Source organism: Ictidomys tridecemlineatus, chromosome 5 (genome assembly GCF_052094955.1).
Source record: "Ictidomys tridecemlineatus isolate mIctTri1 chromosome 5, mIctTri1.hap1, whole genome shotgun sequence".
Classification (NCBI taxonomy): Eukaryota; Metazoa; Chordata; class Mammalia; order Rodentia; family Sciuridae; genus Ictidomys; species Ictidomys tridecemlineatus.
The window spans coordinates 56,283,044-56,310,364 of record NC_135481.1 but is presented as its reverse complement, the minus strand read 5'-3'; the positions used below and the strand labels follow the sequence as shown (position 1 = coordinate 56,310,364).

Sequence of the window (27,321 nt, the reverse complement as noted above, 5' to 3'; positions counted from 1 at the left end):
AGTACAGAATAACCTTTCCTCTTCTTAAGTTATTTCAGGCATTTTGTTACAATAACAAAAAAGCTGCCAATAACAGATGTCTGAAGATAATCTAATGAAAGAACTGAGTAAATGAGAACCCAGGCCATCCCTCATTCCATAGTCATGTCAACTGGAGTATTCTGAGTAACCTTTCATGGAGAAGGCAGGGACGGACCATTTCACCTACTAAAACCTAAAGACAACTGAAGTTCTTATGTGTTCTAGGTCTTTTCTATTGCTCCAGTTTCAACTGTCTCTCTCTTGACTTTGACAATACAGAATTACTTACAACTCTCAGGACTTTCCATGATTATCCATACCTTCTTGCCTTTGTTTATGATTGCTTTCTCCCTGGAATGTCATTGTGCTAGCCTCCCTAACCCCAGTCATCTCAACTTCCTCACCTGGGTAACTTCTACTTGTCCTTCAGAAGTCTATTCAGACATTTTTCTTGGAATTCCTTTCCCAGTCTTACAGAATAAATCAAGTATCTCTACTCTTTGATCCCTTAATAACAGGCATATAATTCTTTCACAGTGATCCAAATATTGTGAAATTACCTGATCTATTGAGAATGAGGGTATTTATTTTTGTATAGTACCTTATGCTTACCAGATGTGTGACAAATATTTTTAAATGAATTTTTGCCAAATTATTAGACATTCTACACAGCAATCTCTGCTATGCATGAGAATCTAGAAAACTGAAAATGAAAATTAAGCTATCTTAACTAAGATTTATTTCAAGATTAGATCACCACAGTTTAGTTTTTCCATGCTTATACAGATGTTAAATGTCAACAAATAAGACCTGCTCAGTAAAAAATTCAATAATATTTTCTCCATCAGAAATGAGTCATTTTATGTGCCTAATCAAGCAAGAGATCTTTGTACCTTTCTTTTTTCATACATCTCTAATATTTTTGGAATAATGAGAATTCAACATTCAGAGACACAAGCAAGTTACTACCTCAGATTAGAAAAAGACATATAAATTAGCTCATGCTCCATAGGTCACTTCAGGGCATGTTCAAGCAATGATGTATGTTAACTAGCACCATTCTAAAAAAAAAATGTGGTCCTGAATCTGTATGTTTGTATCAATACCAAACTCTCATATAAGCAGGACTAACAAGTATGATACTCTGCACAGAATGATCAATTAATAAATGATAATGAATTATTCACAAAAATTTATAACATAACCATGTGTTAATCATTAATACAGAAGAAAATAACAGTATAAATAATCTCATTGAAATATGCATGAATAAAGTTATCTGTTTTAGTCAATAATCTATATTCCCAGATAATTTAAAATTCCTACTTTAAAGAAATACAATCATTCTAGAATTAGATTATTATTCTTTCATTATAACTCTCAATATTATTTCCTAGCTCAAAACTATGGGATTAAAAAAAAGGAAGGCCCTCCCACTATTGAGGTATCTTTTTAAGAAAGCTAAGCTGGGAATGAGAATGTAATATCAATTCTATGAGAATCCTATGGCAGGAAAGAAGTTTCTAAATGAAACACTGTAAGATTACAAGGAAGCCCCTTCTAATCACAAAATGAAAGCTACATGATACAAATAAACTTGTGTTATTTTAGTGAAGAAGGTATGTCAAAAGTAATTAACCTCTACTTTCCCCCATAACTAGAATGTCAAGTTGCAAGACAAAAATGATCGATAAATTTTATAAATTAGACAACTGCATCTGTGAGCAAGTTATTCTTTTTCCTTTATAGAATAATTTTAATAATAAATTGTAATTACTAAAATATTTAAAAACAAATTTTGATATAGATTAACAAAGCAAACCAAAATTAATTTTGTATGTGGTAATATTACTATATTAATCAAACCAAAAAAAAAAGTACCTAATAGAAAAACCAAAGTTAAGCTTAGGTAACACATTTGTTCCTCCAGTTTAACTATAAATTTGTTTTAGTTTCTAATAAATGGTGTTTTTATCTCCATCAATATCTGTCTGAGTTCACTCTACTATCCCCTGCTTAAGATGAAAAAGAAATTAAAATTCAAGGATAAACATAAGCTTCCATTATTTTGTGACCATTATTCAAATACATACTTATCAGAGAATCACAAAGACAGATAAAACTAGCATTTACAACCATCTACCTTAAGGATTTATTTTCTTAAGAAAGCAGTTTCACATAACACTGTCAAATTGCTTTTGCTACAGTAATGTGTACATGCCTTCCTACATGACTATATAACATATTAGTATTCTGACATAAATTTCAATTCAATTCCTTATAAATACAACTGGTATTATAGAAAGATAGACTTCTAAAGTATCATGTGAAAGCAACTGTTCATAATACAAAAGAAAAAAGAAAATACATAGCAACCAACCAGCTTTAACTTATTTTTCTGAATGATATCTTTGTTTTCCTTCTGGTATAGTTCCATTTTCTTTTTGGTGTTTTCCAAATCCACATTGTTGGTCAAGTTGAAAACTGAATCAGAAAGAAAACAATGTCATGAAGTGCAGTTTTAATGTAAATCTTGAGTAGATAATAAAAAACAAATATTCACCACAGTGACTTTTTAATTCATTGAGTTATCATTTCTTTATAGCACTATTTATATCCTGATCCTATCATAGAAACTATCTCTAATTAGCAACTGTAAGGGTTTTTTGTTGTTGTTTGGTTGATTGGTTTCATTTTGTTTGTTTATTTTGATACCAGGAACTGAACCTAGGGGCACTTTACTAGGATCTACATTCCTAGCCCTTTTTGAGATATGGTTTAAGTTCATTAGGGCCTCACTAAATTGCTGATACTGGCTTTGAACTTTCAATCCTCCTCCCAAGTTTCTGGGATTACAAGCATGTACCACCATGCCTGGTGGCTACTATGTTTTCTTAGCCAAATATACAGACTGTCAGACTACAGCACAAAATATCTAAATATCAGAATCAGTCCAAAAAAACCAAAGTAAATATTTGCTATAATCACATTAGATTTTATAAAAATAAAATCTAATGTGATTATAAACTTAAAAGCATATAAAGGATTGCCATTTTTAAAAAAAATTTAAAAAGTAAGTCTAGGATCTATTATACTGATGAGATTAATACTGAAAAGAATCTGTGCCTCAAAATAGAAAAATTGTCCAAAGAAGTTTCAAAAATCATATATTTGTATAACTTATATCAAACAAAAAATAAGCTTTTATTCACTTTGCAATTGTCTCCAATATGGCTAGGCCCAAGCTTTAATTATTTCCCATGTAATCCTAATCTAGAAAGTATAAAACAGAAACGAGTTGAAATTTAAAAGGGAAAGCAAAGGATAAAACTGGCACAAAACTTAGACTAAACACAAAAAACTATACCAAAAAAAAAAAAATCAAGAAATGGGCAAAAGAACTAAATAGACATTTCTCAAAAAAAAAAAAAAAGACAGAGAGAAAAAAATGGCCAACAAATTATAAAACAATGTCCAACATCCCTAGCAATCAGGGAAATGCAAGCCAAAACTACACTCCAGTCAGAATGGCAATTATCAAGAACATATATAATAATAAAGCTGATGAGGATGTGGGAAGAAAGGTATACTCATACACTGTTGGTGTAACTGCAAATCAGTGCAAACACTGGAAAGCAGTATGGAGATTCTCAAAAGACTGTGAGAAGAACCACCACATGGCTCAACTACCCCACTCCTTGATATTTATCCAAAAGAACTAAAACCAACATACTCTAGTAATACAGCCACATCACTGTTTATAGCATTGCAACTCATAATAATCATATTATAGAACCAACCAGGTACACATCAACAGATAAAGGGATAAAGAAAATGAGGTATATATACACAAAGAAGTTTTATTCCACTATAAAGAATGAAATTATAGCATTTGCTGGTAAATGGATGGAACTGGAGAATATCATGCTAAATGAAATAAACCAGACTCAGAAAGTCAAGGGTCTAATATTTTCTCTCATATGTAGATGGCAGAGCAAAATAAGGGTGAAGAAGGGAGAGGAACACTACAAAAATGGGAGACCAATGGAATGGACCAAATTACACTGTGTCCATGTGTCAATGTACCACAGTGAATTCCACCTTTAGGTACCCCATAAAGTACTAACATACAAAACCAATAAACAGATGGGAGGGAAGGCCAGTGGAGCAGAGGAAAGGGGGACAGGGAGGGGAGGAAAAGAGAAGGTACCAGAGACTAAAATGGAACAAATTATGATTCTGATTATGTCAAAATGAACCCCATTATTATGTATAGCTATAGTGCACTAATAAAAACATTTTTAAGTTGAAGTATTTCCTTAAGAAGCCACTGATGCATGTTTAGACATTGCTAAATTTTCAGTGAGTTAAAACTGTCTTTTCATAATTTCAACTCCAAATAATCTAAATTATAAATCTCATACTCCCTCCTTAATTTACACACACACAGTCAAAAAATTACTATAATGCTCTAAACCAAAACAAACAAACCTGCCTTAGCACACATATGAACTTACATGAAGGGTACCATCCCAATATCCCACTCCTAAAAGAATCCATATCATTAAGACTATCCAGTTTCAAAATTCAATTCATACCTCCCTCCGCTTCCCCTGTAATCTTTCTCTACCCATTATAAGTGTGTCTACCCATTCTCCAATTTAATCACCATTGCTTCCTGCTTCTAATCCTACCAACAAGATGGAAAATTCTGCTCAATCCCCTTTGTTTCTATAGACTCTCTCTCATCTCACTCTTTCCTTGAAAGTCATACTGGAAGATCAATATAGAGTCATCTGTTTTGTTGAGTATGGTCATAAACAGACTCAAAAAGACCAATTTAATCCATAAAAATATAATTGCCACCTCACAAAGCCCACTTATTTCAGAACACCAATTTATCATAATCATTGTTAAAAACCAGGTTCATTTAGGTATGTAAACAATGGTATACTTATTCTTAATACATAACAAATTTTAAACCAGGCAGGAATTGAGAGATAATGAGCAATAATACCCACTAACTACTTCCCCAACATTTTAAACATGAAGTAAAAAAGAAAACAGTAATGGAGATAAGCCATGGAATCTAGCTAGTATTCAATGTGGGGCATTCCCCATTAATCACACCCCAGGTCCTGACACAAAATGATCAAAGAAGGAAGCTCCGAAAACTACCCTCTGCAAGGTACCATGATCTATTAAATAATATAGTGATTCCACTGTCTTTGCCGATCACTCACAAAAACTTCCCTTTACATATAATAGGCCATTCTCTGAGCCACTGATCTCCATCGTACTCATCATCTACCAGATCCAACCAATGTAGCTTCCCTCTCATTTGTTCACTTGAAGGACTTCCTTTTCAAAGTTTTGCTTAAAGAACACACTTTATACAGCAAATATCCATGGACCATATATGACAAGCACTTGACCTAATCACCTCATTTAATCCTCCTAATAACCTTATAAGATAGGTTCTGATGTTATTTACACTTTACAAATAAAGTTTAAAGATATTTTTTTAAAAAAAAACTTTACAGCCAGTTAATGTGGGAACCAGGATTTTAGTGTAGTCAAATTCCAAAACCTAAATTTTTATTTATAACACTTTTCTAAATGAAAACCATGACTAGTCCAATTCAGCATTCCTCTGCATCTGTATAGGCTCCATATTTCTGTATCTGTACTCAAACCCTTCCCTCTATCCAAAAGGGACACTTTAGTATTAATCTCAATCTGAAACGACTATGAATATCCAGATTTGACTGACCTTTATATACCCAGTCTAGTGTCCAGCTATTCCTCAAACTCACTGTGCAGTTACTCTTTCCATACCCAAATTATTGGAATTAATAACAACACATTACCTAATTTCAGTCTGATGACACATGTTCACATTCTACCTTGTATAATTGTTTTCAATGTATATTATCTTGTGTGACCTATTAGAATGCTCCTAGAGGGCAGATTCTAGCACTGACTTACATTTACTACCACTCCTTCAATTTCTACTATATTCCAATTGGAATGGCAAATATCTAATTTACAATAATAAAAGCTGGTTAGTATGTGGGACAACAGAAACTCTCATTAATTACTGGTGATAATGTAAAATGATATTGCCACTTTGATAGGTTTTATTTATTTTTTTAATATTCTTCTAGTTGTAGATGGACATGATGCCTTTAATTTATTTGTTTATATTTATATGGTGCTGAGGATCAGACCCAGTGCCTCACAGGTGCTGGGTAAGCTCTATATCACTGAGCCACAACCCCAGCCCAGCAGGTTTTATTTTTATAAACCTAAATAAATACAGATATCTCATACTAGACAAAGGCACCAAAAACATACATTGGAGAAAAGATAGCCTCTTCAACAGATTGGGAGAAATCTTTACCATGCACACATCAGACAGACCACTAATTTCCAAGATATATAAAAAACTCAAAAACAACACCAAAAAAAAAAAAACACAAACAAATAACCCAATCAATAATGGGCTAAGGAACTAAAACGACACTTCACAGAAGAGGATATACATTCCAATTAAAACCTATATGAAAAAAAATGTTCAACATCTCTAGCAACTGAAGAAACACAAAACTAAGATTTCATCTCATTCCAGTCAAAATTGCAATTATCAAGAATATAAACAACAGGGCTCGGGTTGTGGGTCAATGGTAAAGCACTTGCCTAGCATGTGTTTGATTTTCAGCACTGCATATAAATAAATAAAATAAAATCCATTGACCACTAAAAATATTTAAAAAAAAAATACAAGCACAATAAATGTTGGCAAGGATGTGGGGTAAAGGGTACACTCATACATTGCTAGTGGGGGTAAAAATTGATGCAACCACTCTGGAAAGCAGTATGAAGATTCCTTAGAAAACTTGGAACAAAACCACCATTTGACCCAGCTATCCCAGTCCTCAGTTTATACCCAAAGGACCTAAAATCAACATACTACAGTGACACAGCCACATCAATGTATATAGCAGCTCAATTCACAATAGCTAAACTATGGAACCAATCTCGATGCCTTTCAACAGATAAATGGATAAAGAAAATGAGACATATATATACACAATGTAGTGTTACTCAGACTTAAAGATGAATAAAATTATGGCATTTACAAGTAAACAGATGAAGTTGAGGAATATCTTGCTAAGCAATATAAGCCAAACCCAAAAAACCAAAGACCAAATGTTTTCTCTGATCAGTGAATGCTAATCCATAATGGGGATGGGTGGGGAGAGAATGAAGCAATCTTAGATTGGACAAAGGGGAGTGAGGGGAGTGGAGGGGTCTAAGGGTAGAGAGGATAGTGGAAAGAGATGAACATTATATTACCCTATATACATGTATGAATGAAGGAACAGTGTGAGTCTACATCATGTACAGCCAAAGAAATGAGAAGTTATGTTCCTTTGTGTACAATGAGCTGAAAGGCATTCTGCTGTCATGGATGACTAATTAGAATTTTTGAAATTTTAAAAACATTCTACCATATAACCTAGCAATGAAGCTTCTAGGTATTTATCCAAATGAGTAGAAAAATATGTCCACACAAAATCCTGCACAGACATGGTTATGAATATGTCCTTCAGTAGGGGAATGGATAAACTCTGGAACATCTCGACAATGTTCAGTGCAAAAAGAAATGAGTTAAAAAAAACATGAAAGAAACTTAAATTCTTTTCATTGGTGAAAAGAGCCAATGGAAAAAAACTACATACTTCAAGATTCAAACTACATGACAATCCAGGAAAGGCAAATATATGGAGACAGTTAAAATAAAAAATTAATTGATTTATTTAAAAATTCAGTGGTTGCAAAGGAATAGCAAGGGAATAGCAAAGGAAGGGAATAACAAGCAAAGACCAGAGGATTGTTCAGGCAAAGAAACTACCCTATATGACACTATAATGGTGGATAAAGGTCACTCACTTTACATTTGTAAACCCATAAATACACAACACCGAGAGTGAGCCCTAATGCAAATCATGGATTTTGTGTGATGATGATGTATTAAAGTAGGTTTGTCAATTTTAACAAATGTGTACAATGAATTGAAATGCATTCTGCTGTCATGGTTGAAGACATTGATAGCAGAAGAAGCAGTATCTATGTGAGGATAGGGGCTATATGAAAACTCTGTACTTTCTGTTCAATTTTGAGATGAATCTTAACTGTTTTAAAATATTTTTAAAAAATAAAACAACTTCCCATCTGGTAAGAACATAGGAAATACTTGAATTATTACAAAAGTAAAAATAACTAGTGTTATGTATTATTAATTTTATAATTGCATATGTAATTAATAACATTTATAATTACAAATCTGAACATAGCAAAGTAAGAAGATTCAAAACTATAGAAAGAAATAATCTTGGTTTCTTATGGTATTAAGCTACTGAAAAGTGAACATAATCACACTGATATCCTATGACAGAACTCTACTAGAATGCTGAGTAGCTTAAACAAAAAACAAAAACATCATTTTTTGGTAGGCTAGATAATTTACTACTGATTTAAACTTTCCATTAAATAGATCTCAGAAATAAGTGAACATTAATACTAAGTGAAATGTATATGTTTAGATACAATTTATTTTATGCTTATTAAAAATATTGTGATAAATTCCAATAAAAGTAACATAGCCATTTTTTCACTTAGAAAGCAAAGGTAATAGCAATATCATAGAGGCCAATTATTTATACAGAACACAAACATCTTCCTTTAAAAAGTAAGAAAAGAACCACAAATGTGAATTACTATCTTAAAAACTTTCTATGTGAAGCAGAACTCACTCATACCACAAGGAATCAGGTTGATATAATAGCTTGAAGAAAAAGGAATAGAGGCTAATTTTCTATAGCAATCATTTGACCCTTTATCTGCTTAATGGTTTACCTCAGATGTTGACCTGTCTGTAGTCAAGTATTAAAAGCAAACAAAAAACCTATTGTATTTGCTGAAAGATTTAATGTTATTTAAGTACAATTTTAGAGTCTTTTTTTGACACCCAGAATTTATAATTAAAGGCCTTAGGGCTTTCTCACCCTTTTAAAAATAAGTATTGTCTTCACCAAAAGAATAACCTATTTATTATAAAACTAAGAACAAACCTTTGAGATAATCCCTGGGACCAAAAGGAACAAGAACTTTTATGTATAACTGTCATAACCACAAGGGAGGAAAAAACAGTCTATTGTTAGTACCATAAGAAAATTCATCTTCCTATGTGCCCCTTCTACTGTAAATTTTTATGCCATTATTCAAAATTGTAAGTTTTAAATTTTTATAATTATGATTTGAAAATATTCATAATAAAATTTATATAATGAAATTATTTCATTCCAATTAATGAATCCTCTAACACTGACAAACCACCCCGCTAATTTTAATCTTCTCACACTAGACTTAAATATTTTCAATACCACCCTTCTACCTAAAAGATCAAGGTTAAATTTCTTCAATATCCTTTAAAAAATTGCTCCAACCAACTTTCTTTTCTCTCATCTCTGACTATTCAACAGCACCCCATGTTCTAGACTCAGACTACTAACTTCTCTTTTTAACGTACCAAGTACTTTTATATGCACTTGTGAGAAAAACCTGTTCTTAAAATTTGGTTCCATTATTTACCAGCAGGCTCTCTGTGCCTGTTCTCTATCTATATGTAAAATTTGGTTTAAAAAATGCATATCTTGGGGCTTGGGTTGTACACTCAGCTAGAGTGCTCACCTAGCACGTGTGAGGCGCTGGGTTCAATCCTCAGCACCACATAAAAGTAAATAAATAAATAAAGTTATTGTGTTCAACTAAAAAAAATATTTTAAAAAATGTGTATCTCTTAGAGTTGAAAAAATTATATAAGGTGTGTACAGTCAGTCTGGAACTTATAAGTACCCATTAAACTAACATTTTATAATTTAATTAATAGACAGTCAATACAGATGTCACAAACATCAACTAATCATCTTTAAAAGTATGAATAAAACAACATGGACAGCTACTCAACCAAGATTTCTTTTTTTGTACTGGAGATTGAACCCAGTGACTCATGCTTTCCAGGCAAGCACTCTACCACTGATCTACACAGCCCAAGCCCTAAACCAAGATTTTTAAAGGAAGTTTTATTTATACAACAATCAGAACAAAGCCACACTATTAAAATAAAACTTAAAAAATCTAAAAGACTAAAGATGTTACCTCATCTTTCATTTCTGTATGCTTGCCACCCAAAAAACAAAACAATAAAAAATACTGCCTATTCTCCAGATTTTATTATCTTGATTAGTATCATGAAACTTTCAAAGTCAAAATATTTCATCTTGCCTACTCTTTTTAATTCACTTCCTACATTAAAGCAGTCATTTGAATATTCTGTTTCAAAATATTACCTTTGTCTGTCACCCATCTCCATTAATTTCTACTTATTTTTTTCATTATCATTATTTTTATCATTATCCAAATTACTGAAATGGCCCCTAAAAAATTTCATTGGTTTTGCTACTAGCCACAGACTAAAATCCCATTTTGTCTCATTTTGTCTCATTAGCCCATATGTATATAACATGTATAAAAAATTAAATACAGTATATAAGAGTTAATATAATTATGTAATATATAGTTATATAATACAAATATAATTCTAACACTTATTAATATAATATACAAGCTCTAGATTACAAATTCCAACCTATTTTAATGCACCTGTGTCGATTTCATTAAACTATTTGCAGAACTAAAATCTTGGGACTTTAATGGGTTACCCTAACAGCCAAGTTTACAAACTTCTCCTTTTTTGTAGTTTTTATTTTTAATTGGCAAGAACTGTATATATCCATGGGGTATAATAGCATGTGTATATGTATGTATGTACATACATACACAAACTATACATACATACACTATATATATATATATATAAATGGGGTATTATATCAAGTCAACTCACATATCTATCACCTCACATAGTTTTTTGTAATGAGAACATTTAAAATTATTTTAGCAATTCTGAAATATACAACACATTAACTGAAGTCAACATGCTGTGCAACAGGTTTCAAAAATTTATACTGCTTATCTAACTGAAATTTTGTCAGTATCCACCTCCACCCCACCCGCTTACCACTAACTCATGGTAAAACACCATTCTACTGTCTACTTCTGTAACTTTATTTTAAATTCTACATATAAGTGAGATCGTGCTTTATTTTTCTTCCTGTGCCTGACTTATTTCACTTCACACAATATCCTCCTGATTCATGCTTGCCACAATTAAGAGGATTCTCTTCTAAGTCTGAATAGTATTCCATAAGACATACATACCACACTTTAACCATATATAGAATAATGAACACTTAGGTTGATTCCATATCATATCTTGGCTATTCTGAATATAGCTGTTATGAACACAGGGATGCAGAGAGATCTCTTCAACATACCAATTTTAATTCTTTTGGATTGAATTCTTTCGAATGCCCCAAAGAGAAATTACACCACATAATAATTTTATGATTAATGTTTTGAGGAAGGTTCATATTGTTCTCCATATGGTTGCACTAATGATATTTTTATTAATAGTGTACAAGGGTTCATTTATATTCACATCCTTATTAATACTTATCATTCATCTTTTGGATACTAGAGGTATGGTGATATCTCATTGATTTGCATTTCCCAGGGTAGTGATGTTGAATATCATTTCATAAATCTGTTGATTGTATGTCCACTTTCAAAAAATGTCTATTTAAGACCTTAGCCCACTTTTTAATTATTTTCTTTGTTGCTGTTCAATTGTTCAAGTTCCTTGCATCTTGGAGATTATCTCCTTCTCAAGTTAACAAATATTTTCTGCTATTCTGGACTGTCTCTTTACTCTGTTGATTGCTTCCTTTGCTATACAGACGGTTTTTCATCTGATGAAACCCATATGTCTATTTTTGCTTTGGTTATCTACAATCCTAACCTCTCCTTAACCCAGATCCAGCTTGTTTTACAAGCTTCATTTTCAGTCATATCCCATGCTTTCTCTACTTGTAACAGACTCCCTGCTCATCCTCCACCATTTTATATGCCTTTCTGTCTCTGTGCCTTTTTCTTTTGCTACAAAGTTCTTCCATTGCCTTTCTACCTGACAAATTATTCACCTTTTTTTAATTTACTTTTAATATTTTTTTATTTTCAAATGACACAATAACTATACATATTTATGGAGGACAGTGTGATATTTCAATACACGTATATAGTATGACTACTGTGTAATGATCAGACCTAGGAAACTGGCATATCCATCACGGTAAATATTTATCATTTCTTTGTGTTGGGAACATTCAAAGTTATCTCTACTAGCTACACAATCATTATTTACCACTGTTATCCTAATGTACTGTAGAACATTAGAAGTCATTCCTTCAATTCAACTGCACTCCTGTACCCCTTAACCATCCTCTCCAATTTCCTTTCCCCCACAGTCATCACAGGTTTCTCTTAATCGTTTAAATCAAACTCAAATATTATCATGTTTCTGAATTTTACTAAATATACCTCTAGGGCTGGGGATGTGGCTCAAGCGGTAGCGCGCTCGCCTGGCATGTGTGCGGCCCGGGGTTCGATCCTCAGCACCACATACAAACAAAAATGTTCATACAAACAAAGATGTTGTGTCCGCCGAGAAATAAAAAATAAAATATAAAAAAAACTAAATATACCTCTATTTACTAATGCTGGGTTAATTGCTTTCTTATCTTTATTCCCACAGCATTTTATAAATACCTATAAGATTTGTCACATTAAATTATAGCTATTTGTTTACATAATTACCTTCCCATTTAAAGTCTGAACGTATTGAAGAAACATGTATTTCCAACAGTAAAGTAACTCATATAAAACAATAAATGTTTGCTAAAGTGAGCTGAGTTCAGAAAATAAAGTAAATCCATGAAGCTAGGTCCCAAAAAGCAATACTTCAAATAATAGTGGAACCAATCTTTAACCAACATCAGGATTTATAGTTGATTTCTTTGCATAGTCTACTAATCATATACACATTCATATTCATTCTTTCTTTCCCTCCTTCTCTGTTCCTCTCCTTTCACCCCATATCTATCTCTATACCTTTCTCTTTCTCTCCCAAATAACTTAAAATGCATATTAACAATATTGTAAGTATAAAGTCATTCTCTAATTTAATGACAAACAGCAAAAGTCTAGCCATTAATTGGAGTTTGCCTTCTTTCTTATGTAAACAATAACTTTCCTCTACATTGCTGAGTTTCCATTTTTTAAAAAAGTGAACTGAGAACAAGAAAAGCTAAATCCCATAGTTTTGTGATTTTTTCCCAACTTTATATACACTTATTTAATTAACATAACTGCAAAAATAAATGCAATTGGCACAAGGAAGTTTGGTTAACAATTCAAAAAACTCTTGATGTGTAACTAAACAGGTGAGAGAAATACAGAGATATACTTGAGGACAGCTTCTAATGGGCAGCATTTACCATGTATTCATTATGCTCAGGGTATCGATCAGTACATTTTATGGAAGGTCAGAGGAATGTCAGTTAATGAGATAATTAAGCAGAAGTTGGTTAAAAGAATTTACTAACATCATCAAAATGGCAATATTACCAAAAGTTCTCTATAGGTTTAATGCAATGCCAATCAAAATCCCAATGGCATTTCTTGTAGAAATAGATAAAGCAATCATGAAATTCATATGGAAAAATAAAAGACCCAGAATAGCAAAAGCAATTCTAAGCAGGAAGTGTGAATCAGGAGGTATAGCGATACCAGATTTCAAACTATATTACAGAGCAATAGTAACAAAAACAGCATGGTACTGGTACCAAAACAGGTGGGTGGACCAATGGTACAGAATAGAGGACACAGAGACTAACCCACAAAGCTACAACTATCTTATATTTGATAAAGGAGCTAAAAGCATGCAATGGAGAAAGGGTAGCATCTTCAACAAATGGTGTTGGGAAAACTGGAAATCCATATGCAACAAAATGAAACTGAATCCCCTCCTCTCGCCATGCACAAGAGTTAACTCAAAGTGGATCAAGGAGCTAGATATCAAATCAGAGACTCTGCGTCTGATAGAAGAAAAAGTTGGCTCCGATCTACATATTATGGGGTCGGGCTCCAAATTCCTTAATAGAACACCCATAGCACAAGAGTTAATATCAAGAATCAACAAATGGGACTTTCTTAAACTGAAAAGTTTTTTCTCAACAAGAGAAACAATAAGAGAGGTAAATAGGGAGCCTACATCCTGGGAACAAATCTTTACTCCTCACACTTCAGATAGAGCCCTAATATCCAGAGTATACAAAGAACTCAAAAAATTAGACAATAAGATAACAAATAACCCAATCAACAAATGGGCCAAGGACCTGAACAAACACTTCACAGAGGAGGACATACAATCAATCAACAAGTACATGAAAAAATGCTCACCATCTCTAGCAGTCAGGGAAATGCAAATCAAAACCACCCTAAGATACCATCTCACTCCAGTAAGATTGGCAGCCATTATGAAGTCAAACAACAACAAGTGCTGGCGAGGATGTGGGGAAAAGGGTACTCTTGTACATTGCTAGTGGGACTGCAAACTGGTACGGCCAATTTGGAAAGCAGTATGGAGATTCCTAGGAAAGCTGGGAATGGAACCACCATTTGACTCAGCTATTGCCCTTCTCGGACTATTCCCTGAAGACCTTAAAAGAGCGTACTACAGGGATACTGCCACATCGATGTTCATAGCAGCACAATTCACAATTGCTAGACTGTGGAACCAACCCAGATGCCCTTCAATAGATGAATGGATAAAAAAAAATGTGGCATTTATACACCATGGAGTATTACGCAGCACTAAGAAATGACAAAATCATGGAATCTGCAGGGAAATGGATGGCACTAGAGCAGATTATGCTTAGTGAAACTAGCCAATCCCTAAAAAACAAATACCAAATGTCTTCTTGATATAACTAAGAACAGAGCAGGGAGGAAGAGCAGGAAGAAAAGATTAACATTAAACAGAGACACCAGGTGGGAGGGAAAGGGAGAGAAAAGGGAAATTGCATGGAAATGGAGGGAGACCCTCATTGTTATACAAAATTACATAAAAGAGGTTGTGAGGAGAATGGGATAATAAACAAGGAGGGAAATGAATTACAGTAGATGGGGTAGAGAGAGAAGATAGGAGGGGAGGGGAGGGGTAATAGTAGAGGATAGGAAAGGTAGCGGCATTATGTAAAAATGTGGATGTGTAACTGAAAAGAATTTCCAAATACTTTAAAATAAAGACAGTCCCTCATAAACTGTACATAATAGCATAATCATTTTCTAATTAAATGTTCTAAGCCATAGTTCCCCCTTCTGGTAAAGAAAGTATTACATATTGCATATCACAAACATTCTGACTTGCTCTTGCCTGTTGATCCTAGTTCCCACTTCTGAACATGAACTCGTTTCACCCAAAGGCCCCAGGTTATCCATGCCTCCAAACTAATTCATCTCATAGCAAAATGTATTTTTTTAAATCACGGCTCAAGAATCCATCCCTTATCCATTCCTTCTATGTCCATTAGTTTATGACTGTAAGGTTGGAATTGTAAATATGCATTCAACTTGCCCTGCAACATCTACAATCTCATTTCCCTTTGTTACCTAACAGATTTTTGACTAATTATATTGCCTGTAGAATATATATGTAAACTGGGTTTCATCCTGATTGCTATCCAACTGCTTGTCCTATACTTACTATCTATATATAACCAGATTTATACATACTTGCCCAGTACTTCCAGATTTCTGTTAGGCATATCTTCTCAATCCATATCCTAAATTTGCTTTGTCACGCCCAAATCCACCATCTTCTCAATTAAAATTCATAGTAACTCATGCTTGCTAAGATTATATGCAAATGAGTATAATTAGAATGAAAAAGCAGTGACTCTACAGCACTAAAAGATACCTAAATCATATTCTATATATGCTTCTATTCTGGCATAACAAATGAAATTAGACATTTTAGAAATGTTTTGATAATGAGTAAAACAAAAAGACTTTTTGTATTTTCTCAGAAAGGATACTTAAAAAAGAATTAGAATACTCATTCTTTAGAAATTTATATTTTCTAAAAATTTACCATACATAAACCTTCTGAAGAATAACCAATTTTTGGTCTGGGGATGCAGCTCAGTGGTATAGCACTTGGGTTTAATATGCAGTACCACATAAACCAAAAAAAAAAGAAAAGAACAACCAATTTTATTATCATATTTTTAATAATAAAGATTGTAATTATATTTGACTATCAAGTTTTAGTGAATAATAAAAAAGCAACTGACTCTCATAATCTCATTCTAATTTTCACAGACTACAACCTTTGTGTTATTTCCTAACCTACACTTTAAAATAATTATGAATACTTTTTTTAAAAAACATTAATTTTTGAATCAATATAACTTCTAGACTTTTTTATTAGTTGCTCAAGACAATACAATGATCTTGACATATCTTACATTTGATTCAAATAGGGTTTGAATTCTCATTTTTCCACGTGTACAGATTCTAGACTTTTTAACATCTCTAAAATTTCATTTAAGAAAACAGAAACAATCTTAGAGTAGTTTTGATTTGCATTTCTCTGTTAGCGATGATGAACATTTTTTCATATATTTGTTGATTGACTGTACATCCTCTTCTGAGAAGTGTCTGTTCAGATCCTTGGCCCGTTTATTCAGTGGGTTATTTGGTTTTTTGGCACTTAGTTTTTTGAGTTATTTATATAGAGATTAGTGCTCTATCTGATGTGTGAGGGGTAAAGCTTTGCTCCAAGATATAGGCTCTCTATTCACCTCACAGATTGATTCTTTTGCTGGGAAGAAACTTTTTAGTTTGAGTCCATCCCATTTATTGATTCTTGCTTTCAATTCATGTGCCAAAGGAGTCTTATTAAGGAAGTTGGGGCCTAATCCCACATGATGAAGATTAGGGGCTACTTTTTCTTCTATTAGATGCAGGGTCTCTAGTTTTATTCCTAGATCCTTAATCCATTTTGAGTTGAGTTTTATGCACGTCCAGTCAGAATGGCAGCTATTATGAAGACAAACAACAATAAGTGTTGGCAAATATGTGGGGGAAAAGATACACTCATATACTGCTGGTGGAACTGCAAATTGGTGCAACCAATATGGAAAGCAGTATGGAGATTTCTTGGAATATTAAAAATGGAACCACCATTTGACCCAGCTATCCCTCTCCTGGGTCTATACCCAAAGGACTTAAAAACAGCATACTACAGGGACACAGCCACATCAATGTTTATAGCAACACAATTCACAATAGCTAAACTGTGGAACCAACCTAGATGCCCTTCAATAGATGAATGAATTTTTAAAATGTGGCATATATACACGATGGAATATTACTCAACAATAAAAGAGAATAAAATCATGGCATTTGCAGGTAAATGGATGGAGTTAGAGAAGATAATGCTAAGTGAAGTTAGTCAATCCCAAATAACCAAATGCTGAATGTTTTCTCTGATATAAGGAGGCTGATTCATAGTGGGATAGGGGTAGGGAGGGGGAGCATGGGAGGAATAGACGAACTCTAGATAGAGCAGAGGGGTTGGAGGGGAAGGGAGAGGGTAGAAATGATTGTGAAATGTGATGGACATTATTATCCAAAGTACATGTATGAAGACACGAATTGGTGTGAATATACTTTGTATACAACCAGAGATATAAAAAATTGTGCTGTATATGTGTAATAAGAATTGTAATGCATTCCATTGCCATATATAAATTTTTTTAAAAATTATAAAGACTGAAAAAAAAAGAAAACAGAAACAAGAGTTTTGTTTTTGTTTTGTTTTGTTTTGCAAAAGTATCCTTTTGACTAATCAAATCAGCAAGAAAAGGCACTAAGATTACTCAAACCTCTGATTCCAGAACATTGTATATCAGAAAGCTACTTCAACAGTCCACACCCTTTGAAGTATTTTCAAACTACTGTGCCAACAGAAGCATAAATAATGATAAGCAACATATGACTTTAGTTATCATGGATAATTACTAAAAAACCTACCAAAAAATCATAACATTATTTCCTTTTGCTTAAACTATTATTAACATACAAAGAATACATATAGACATTGTCTTCCTTCCCAGCTAGAATATTACTATCTCTACTAATAATTTTTTAAGATAAATTACTAAAGAATATCCTTTATTTAAGTATGCCTTCAATTTGACAAATATAATTTAAGTGGACAAGAGATTCATTAGGTAAAATTAGTTATCACAAAACCTGTTAAAAGACTTTTAGGTAAGACATTCTCCTAAGCATCTAAATGATAAAAGCACAAGGTCTCAGGTCTCAAATTAAAACATACCAATTTCCTCCACTTCTTCTAGGAAATCATTATATTCTCTTAGACTAGGAAAATCTTCTTCTCTTTTATTGTATCTTAAAGACAAGAAAACATCAACATGTTACATATATTTGCATTCAATATTTTATAACTAGTTTGCTTGTTCTTAACCTCATTCATATATGACATATAGAAAATGACTGTGTACTGTGTAAAACACTGTTTTCTGGACACTAGGTTTTTAACTAGACCAAGAATGCTATTCTCCTTCCTGCACTCTTGCTGGAAATCAAACCCAAAGTCTCACATATGATAGGCAAGTACTCACCCTCTGAGCCATACACTCAGCTCAAGAAAGTTGTTCTTAAAATTCTTATGACTATAGAGAAGAAGCAAAATCAGGAGAGAGAGGTATAATATGTAAAATCCTCATAAGACTTCAGGGAAAGAAAAATTAATAGTTAATAGGTTTGGGAAATGAACTTAAACAAGGTGTATCAATGGAAATTATGAAATAGTTTACTTGTTACAAATTGATTCACTAGTTTCCAGAAAATGAAAGCTTAATTCAGGGACTCCTATTTTTTTCTTGACAGTTAAGAATGCTATATCAGCCAAACACAGTGACCACTTGTAATCCCAGCTCAGATTAGAAGCTGGAGGCCAGCCACAGCAATTCAGCCAGGCCCTAGGCAACTTAGTGAGATACTGTCTCAAAATTAAAATAAAAGGGGCTATGGATGTAGCTCGATGTCCTTGGGTTCCATCCCAATACAAAACAAAACGCTAAATCAGAAAAGCCTACAATTATTTTAACATATATAAAGAATTATAAAACTATAAGGAATTAACAATAAAAGATCAGAATCTAAGAGACTACCTCCTAGAAGCAATGTAAGTAATAAAGCAACAGCTAGGGAAACTGACAAAGTGTTATTGGCTAGAGGCCTACATAGATGTGACTTAAATACTGGTGACCTGGGTTGAAAAGTATACCACCAAAATAAGAATTTAAACACTGGGCTGAGCTTAGTGATAAAGTACATGCCTAGCATGCTCAAGGCTCTAACACACATTTAAAAAAAAAAAACTTTAAAACAATTATTTTAACTTCAAAATCAATCAAGTCCCCTTTATAAAAAGGCAGATAAAATAAAATTCAAATACCATAAAATACAAATAGTATAACCAATATTATAGAACAAACACACATACATAACAAATCATAGCTAACATAGGTGTTTCTCTAATAGATTTCAAACCTCAATTTAAATGTTACCTCCTCAGTTCTTACTTATCACTGATAGCTATCAGTACTCAATCACTACTTTATAGCATTTTTCTCAATTTATAATTACATAATTATTCTGCCTATTTTATTTTCTATCTCTTGGTTATACTATGCAACTACATGGTAAGCCTCATGAGGACATGGTTCATGGATAGATATTCATCATTTTGTACCTATTGCCTAACACACAAAACACACTGCATACAGTAGGTATTTTACAGTTATTAATTAAGGAATAAATGGCAAATGGATAAACTGTGAAGCTTTCAGTCAAGAGGCTCTTTAACAAAGGTTAGAATAATAACATTACTCAGTTCTCTAAAAATATAATAAATTTTTGTAAAACAAGTACACAGATGAATTTATAGTTATTCATTTGCCTATCTGTTCACAATTATACCATGAAATAATGATAATAATTAGACTTTAACAACTGCTAAAGTCTTCTTTGTTGGCTTAATCATTTTAACAATAATACTTACATCTTTAGCACTTTTTTCCTGATCTCAACTTCCTTGTCAACAGTGGGATCTTCAAAAAGCTGTACCCTGAAGTTGCTCTTCCGAAGTGGAGTGCCACACTCAGGACAGTTTCCAGCTCCTCTCACAAACAGTAAATCCACACAGCTTTCACACCTGTAAGGAAAGAAATAAAATGACATTTAAGACAATGTTCAAATCGGCAACAAGTTTGAATCGTTTGCCTTTTAGAGAAATTAGGGAAACATGAAAACTCTTCATTGCTACTTAATGTTATCAAAAAAAAAAAAAAAAACTTTTGGAAAATGACCATTTTCATTTAGAGCTTACTTTTCTGATACAGATGTCCCAAGAGATACCAGTTGAGTTTTACAAATTAAAGAAATTTATAAATTAAAATAAGTTGAATAAAATGCTAAGAAGATTCAGAACAGCAATATCAAGGAGAAGTCAATGAGCAAAGTAAAAGACTTTATGGTCACTTCTATCCCAATTCAATAAAGGTTAAGCATCCCAATTCAAATATCTGAAATCTGAAACATGCAAAATCCATAACTTTTTGAGCACCAACATGATACAAGAAGTCCAAAATTTCATATTGTAAAATTTTGTTTCATGCACAAAATTATTAAAAATCATGAATGATATTGCCTTCAGGCTATGTGTATAAGATATATATGAAGTACCAATTTTGTGTTTAGACTTGTTTCTCATCCCTAAAGTGACTTGTGATATATATGCAAATATTCCAGAATCAAAAAAAAAAAAAAAAACATTCAAAATCCAAAACACTTTTAATTGATTCCAAGCATGTCAGATAAGGGATACTCAACCTTATTCACTCTTAGACCTGGGCAAGAGAAGCCTCTACCACGAGATACTCCATATACGACAAGCACTTATTTTTCCCATTTGCAGCCCTGTAATGAAATTTTATAAAAGTTCTGTTTACAAGAGAGAGGTGCAAACTGAATGAGGCCCCACAGGCCAGAGACAAAAGAACTTAGAGTCCCCTAATATGTGTAGAAAGGAGAAAATCATCAGAGCTTCTGCCATGAGAAATCCTAGAAAGAACATCTGTTTATAAAACTTTATTCAAAGTTGGACACCCTAAATCAACCAAAATTAATGCCTAGACAAATGATATTTCCAAGATACCTGCATCCCCTCTACCTTTTCTTCTTTCTTCTTCTTGGGAAATACAGTTTTTGAGCTGGAAAAGTCAGGAATTAGAAGTGAACCACTCTATAACCAAATTTCTGAAGAACTGGTAGGATCAGTTCAAATATTATTTTAGATGGGTCTAGGCATCACTGGATTACCCCTGCCCTAATCCAACAGATCCATGCTACCACTTAGGAGAGAAGGTTGGACACCAAGAGACAGCAGCTACTTTAGCCTTGAGTCTTGAGGGTATAGGCTAGCAGGAACTCAACATGTAGCAGGTGAACTTGGGCTGGGTCAAGATGTAGCTTAAATTATAACTTTTAAGTATTCATATATCTTGATAAGTATTCAAACACTGTATCCTCCAACTATAATCTTACCCAGTTACATGTGTGTTAGGACTCTTTTTATTTTTCAAAAATAAAAATATATATATGATACACACACATACACACATATTTAGTTGTATATGGACACAATACCTTTATTTTGTTTATTTATTTTCATGTGGTGCTGAGGATCAAACCCAGTGCCTCACATGTGCAAGGCAAGTGCTCTACTGCTGAGCCCCAACCCCTGCCCTTTTTTTAAAAGCAATATTTGAAATTATTTGTGTTTTCTGTCTCCCCCACTAGGATATATTTCATGAAGGTATAACTTTTATCCTTAGTGCTTCATAGTAAGTATTAAATAAACTTTACTGAATAAAGAAATGAATATGTGACAGAGGAATAAAAAGGTTCTAATTAATAAGGGAAAAGGTGATTTCTTCTACATATGTATTTAACTTAACAGATAAATCAGTGAAAAGGGAAAGTGAGAATTTTTAAGGATATTAGCAAACTACCAACATTAACCTCAGCATATCTATATCTTAATAGTGTCATCTAAAAATAGGAGAAAATAATTTCAGAGATCATAGCTTTCATTACCAAGATAAAAACAAAATCAGAAACAGAAAAGCCACCCTAAATTTAGAACACATAGGAGTCAACACTTCATTATTCCCTGTAGTTAGAAGAAACTAAACCCAAATTCAGAAGTTAAAAACAGGCCATGTTTTATAACTATATTAATTAAAGATCTTTATAAGCAGGGAGCCATATGAAATATTCAAAAGTAACTGAACCACAAAAAAAGTTTCATATTTCAAGGTTTTGGAGTCTAGAGGTAGTTAATAGTTCATTTATTTAGAATATATGTAGAATAATACTTCTAAAAGTAATATTGTATATAAACATATTACTTGCTTCCAAAATTAGGCATACATTTCCACTTTTTAAAAATCTGTCATAAACCAAGCATAGTGAAGCTGGGAAGCTGTTTCTGAAGCTGATGCGGGAGAATGGCCAAGTTTGAGGCCAGCCTGGGCAACTTAACAAGACCCTCAAACTAAAAAATAAAATGGGCTAGAGGTGTAAGAGCTCAGTGTTAGAGTACTTGTCTAGCATGTGTAAAGCTGTGAGTTTATTCCCTACCTCAATAAAAATAAAAATAAAAATCTATTTTGCCCGGCTTTGTGGTACAGGCTGTAATCCCAGCAGCTCAGGAGGCTGAGGCAGGATGATGGTGTGAGTTCAAAAACAGTCTCAGCAATTTAACAAGGTCTGAAGCAACTTATGAGACCTGGTCTCAGAATAAAATATTAAAAGGGCTGGGGATGTGGTTCAGTGGTTAAGTGACTCTGGGTTCAATCCCTAGTACCTAAAGAAAAAATAATAATCTGCCTTAAGTCAATGTAATATAAACAAAATTGTGGGTTGGATGGTTCAGTTGTTAAAAAGTGTGTGCTTATCAATGAATTCAATTCCCACCACTCCAAAAAGAAAAAAAAATCAGAAAGGGAAATATTTGTATAGGAAAATAAACTAAAAAATCTTTAGGAACTAAAGGTGTAGCTCAACAGTAGAGTGGGTGCTTAGCAGATGGGTTCAAATCCAGGGCCTCCGGCAAATTGAGTACAAGTTCTATCATTGAGCCCTAGTCCCTCCCTTTCTGATTTTAACTGGATATTTTCTGATTTTAACTGAATATTTAAAAGGTTAGTTCAAACAATATAAAATTATACAGAAAAAAAAGTTCTAATTTATTTTGTTCTATATCTCACTTCTAACAGAAAACAAACTACTGCTAATTTTAGTGTTTATGTTGCCACATTTTTTGTACATATATTTATAAGTCATACACATGAAAACTAGTCATATGGAGAAGTTGATAGTTGCTAGTTCATTTTATCTGACAATAGTTTTCCTTCCTCCCAGAGTACTAGGAATTTTGTCAAACTAAATCTTGTGTTTTACAGAACACATAAAAATTTGCAAAAAAAAAAAAAAGTATAAATCATCAGTCATTATCCATTCCAAGAACATTTTTATGGGTTTGTTTTTAAAAGCCAGAATGATTACCTTCCCTTTTTCTGACTTATTTTATATTCCCTGAAGACATTTAATCATTTTGTTTGCCATAATTTTGAAAAACAACTACATTCTTTGCAGAATTTAAACAGTTATTAAGATAGATTGACTTAGAAAAAGACAAATAATTTGTTACAAATACTATACTTAAGGCTTTCGGTGAAGTAACATATACAAAACTAATATACTTGGCTTTGTGGGGAATGTAAAGTGAATAACACTAACTTCATGCATAAGGGCTCATATATTGTAGTGGAAATAGAAAAGAAAATGACCCTATAATCTGTTAGGCAACAGGCAATGGCTCAACAAATTATATCTACTGTACTCTCCTGGCCAATGAATGTTAATACATCATACTCAAATGCTCTAAGCCAAGGAAAGTTTTTGAACTATGTAGACTCTACTGTTTCATACCCACACTTTCTGCCACAGAGGAATAGCTAAAAAGGGCATGTGGGGTCACAATGCTGGATGCTAAGTTGCACATTTGATAAAGGCTCAATGCCCCATCAAGGAGGAAAGTAAAAATTCAAGAAACTACAAGAAACAAAGAAAACTAACAATTGTATGAATGGTAAAGGAACATTCTATGGCTATCAGGGGCATTCTGGACCTTGGAGACTTGACAGAGAACAACCTGCTACTAAATCAAACAGGAATGCATCTCTATAGGGACTATTACTATGATTCTACCTCAGAAAAAGAAAGGCAAATTGAATTAGTACTGATTTCCAGAAAAATAAGGCATGTCTTTGGGTCAAAGGAATTAAATATATATTTGCATAAGTAGGTCAAAGAACAATGTCTACAATGATCTGAAAAGGCTATTAAAATGTTTCTCCATTTTCCAACTACATACTATACATTTCAACCAAAACAACATGTAACAACAGAATCACCACAATAGCAGTTATAAGAATCCAGCTGTCTTCTCTTAAGCCAAATATTAAGAGATTTGCAAAAATGTAAAACATGCTACTCATAATTTTTTTGTTTTGAAAACAGTCTCACAAAAATATTTTAAATTTTCATTATAGCTATTATTCTAGTCCTTCCCATTTCTTAATTCACTTTTCTATTTCTCTTGATTAGGAATGTTAACATGTGACAGTTTTATAATTTTTAATAAATATCTTCAAATTTTCTCAATTTCAACTTCCAATATCACAAAGATTAACAGATTTTAAAAAATCAAAGTTCTCTAAAAGCTCCTAGGGAGCCTCAATTTTTTTAAGATTATAAAAACACTAAAGGGGCTATTGATGTACATTGTTTGCCTACCATGTATAAGGCTCTGGGTTCAAACTCCAACATCACAAAAAAAAGTAAAAAGTTTAAGGAAAAAAAAAACTGAGACCAAAATGTTGGAGAACCACCACCTTTTGGGATTACATTAAAGAATACAATCATAATTTAAGAGATCTCCAAACTACCCAAACCATTAAGATTCTCTTATTTATTAGTATGAAATAACATTTTAAATTTTTTGCACAATATTATTCTACTTCTCTTTGTATGTTTTATTTTGCTATCCTACCTATTTCTAGTGACAGAAATATTAGAGGTCTGTTCAAAGTATCACTTTTAAGAAATTTGGATTTCAAAGTTCTGCTATTTTTTGTTTATCAGTCATTTTCTTTATCCAATTTTCTTAGTTATATTTTGTTTTTACTTCTCAGTTTAATACTTTTTGCAAGGAATGGGGAAGCAGAGCTAGAACTGAACCTAGGGCCTCATGAATGCTAGTCAAGCATTGTACCACTACATCCCCAGCCCCAGTTTAACACTCTTTAATTATTTTGTTCTTCATAACCACAATGAAGTTTGTACTTTTCTATTACTTAAAGAATTCATAAAAACACAATTCATTTTTTAAAAAACTATTTTTTTCTAGGTCAATAGCTATCAAGCATCCAAACAGATGACTGTTTAAATAAAATAAAATATAAAAACTAGTCAAGCTACTATTTCAGTCAATTAGTTCCTCAAATATATAATCTAAACAGCTACCTGGCTAGTTGGGTACCCTCAGTACTGTGCCAGGTACTTTGTCAAATGCATAGTCATATATTAGTTGGGACCTCAAATGTTGAATGAGTGCAAGAATATACATTCTAGTAAACCAACAGTCAATAATAGCAAAACAATAGACTGAAATTGTAGAAATGTGCCATTACAAAAAAAAAAAATTTATAAACTACGATGGTAGACTGTGAGAGCACACTATCATTCTCCCTGCCTCAACAAAAACATCCACCCAGAGAATAAAAGATCCACCCAGAGAAAGTAGGGCTGTTAAGGCAAAACCTGCATTTATTTTATGACAGGCAATGCTTAACCTGAAATAGTCCTAAAAATTTAATGTTCTCATTTTTGTTTCTAGAAAGAAAATTATATTAATGTTTGTTCCACATTTACTATAGCATTTTCAATTAATCATCTTAAAAGCCCAGCAGACACTAAGAAAAAAAATCAATTTAAGATAACAGAAATCGTCTCCAGATTGTTTCAAAATAAGTCATTTCAAATTTGTAAAATTTTAAATTTTGCTGAATGAAGGGACAATTTTTTTTTTGGGGGGGGGGCAAGGGTAACCAATGAGGTATTACATACCCAGCCCTTTTATTTTTTATTTTAAAACAAGGTCTCACTAAGAGACTAGCCTCAATCTTGCAATTCTCCTGCCTTTTAAGTTGCTGAAATTTCAGGCATGTGCTACCACACCCAACGGGACAATTGCACTTAGTAGTAAAATTAAAATGGGAATGTTTTCCACATTATAAAGAGGGAAAATTCAAACCTCTTATCAATGGTCACTCAATAATCAACTAAATGAGTTACTACCATAAAAGAACTAAAACCAGTAACTTACACAGCAAATGTTCAAAAAATAGTAGCTATATCTCCACATTTATCCACTCCTTTCCACCTGGCCAAGAATTCTTAAATTGTCTAGAGGGTCACTGAGAATATTTTCTGCTTTTCAATTAAATATCTAGCAACTTCCAATATCCTAAGTTCTGATATTTATACAAAATTACTACATTTTTCCCCAGTTTCATTGATATCAAGGATATACTGTAAAACAAAGTGTTTCTCAAAAACCACTCAATAATTACTTCTAGGGGGGGAAAAACTTTTTTTTTTTAATTTCAAGTGCCAAGCATTACTTCTGACAGAAGTTCTTGCAGAAAAGATTTACAAAAAATACATGAATATAGGAGAATAAATTGACTAACTCCATTAATAAAAGCCAATCTAAGCTGCACACAGTTACACACTTATAATCCCAGCAACTTGGGAAGCTGAGGCAAGAGGATTGAAAGTTCAAAACGAGCCTCAGCAACTTAGCCAGGCCCTGACCCATGTCTCAAAATAAAAAATAAACAGTACTGAGGATGTTGCTCAGTGGTTAAGCATCCCTAGGTTTAATCGTCAGTACCAAAAAACAAAACAAAACAGCCTCCTGACTTGGATAATTATTTGAATACATGTAGTCAACAAATAAATAAATAAATGTGTGTGTGTGTGTGTGTG

The 27,321-nt window shown here is 32.8% G+C and overlaps 1 protein-coding gene across 4 annotated transcripts in view; it reads right to left on the bottom strand.

The window, feature by feature from the left end:
* Positions 1–27,321, bottom strand: part of Mnat1 (MNAT1 component of CDK activating kinase) — a 235,271-nt gene that overhangs the window by 157,775 nt on the left and 50,175 nt on the right. For all 4 annotated transcript variants that reach the window (XM_078050015.1, XM_078050016.1, XM_005322767.5 and 1 more), the window contains exons 2-4: positions 20,204–20,356; positions 18,452–18,525; positions 2,402–2,505 (exon numbers count right to left, since the gene is read on the bottom strand). In XM_078050015.1, the coding sequence (XP_077906141.1) occupies positions 2,402–2,505; positions 18,452–18,525; positions 20,204–20,356 (331 nt within the window). The remainder of the gene's footprint in view (positions 1–2,401; positions 2,506–18,451; positions 18,526–20,203; positions 20,357–27,321) is intronic.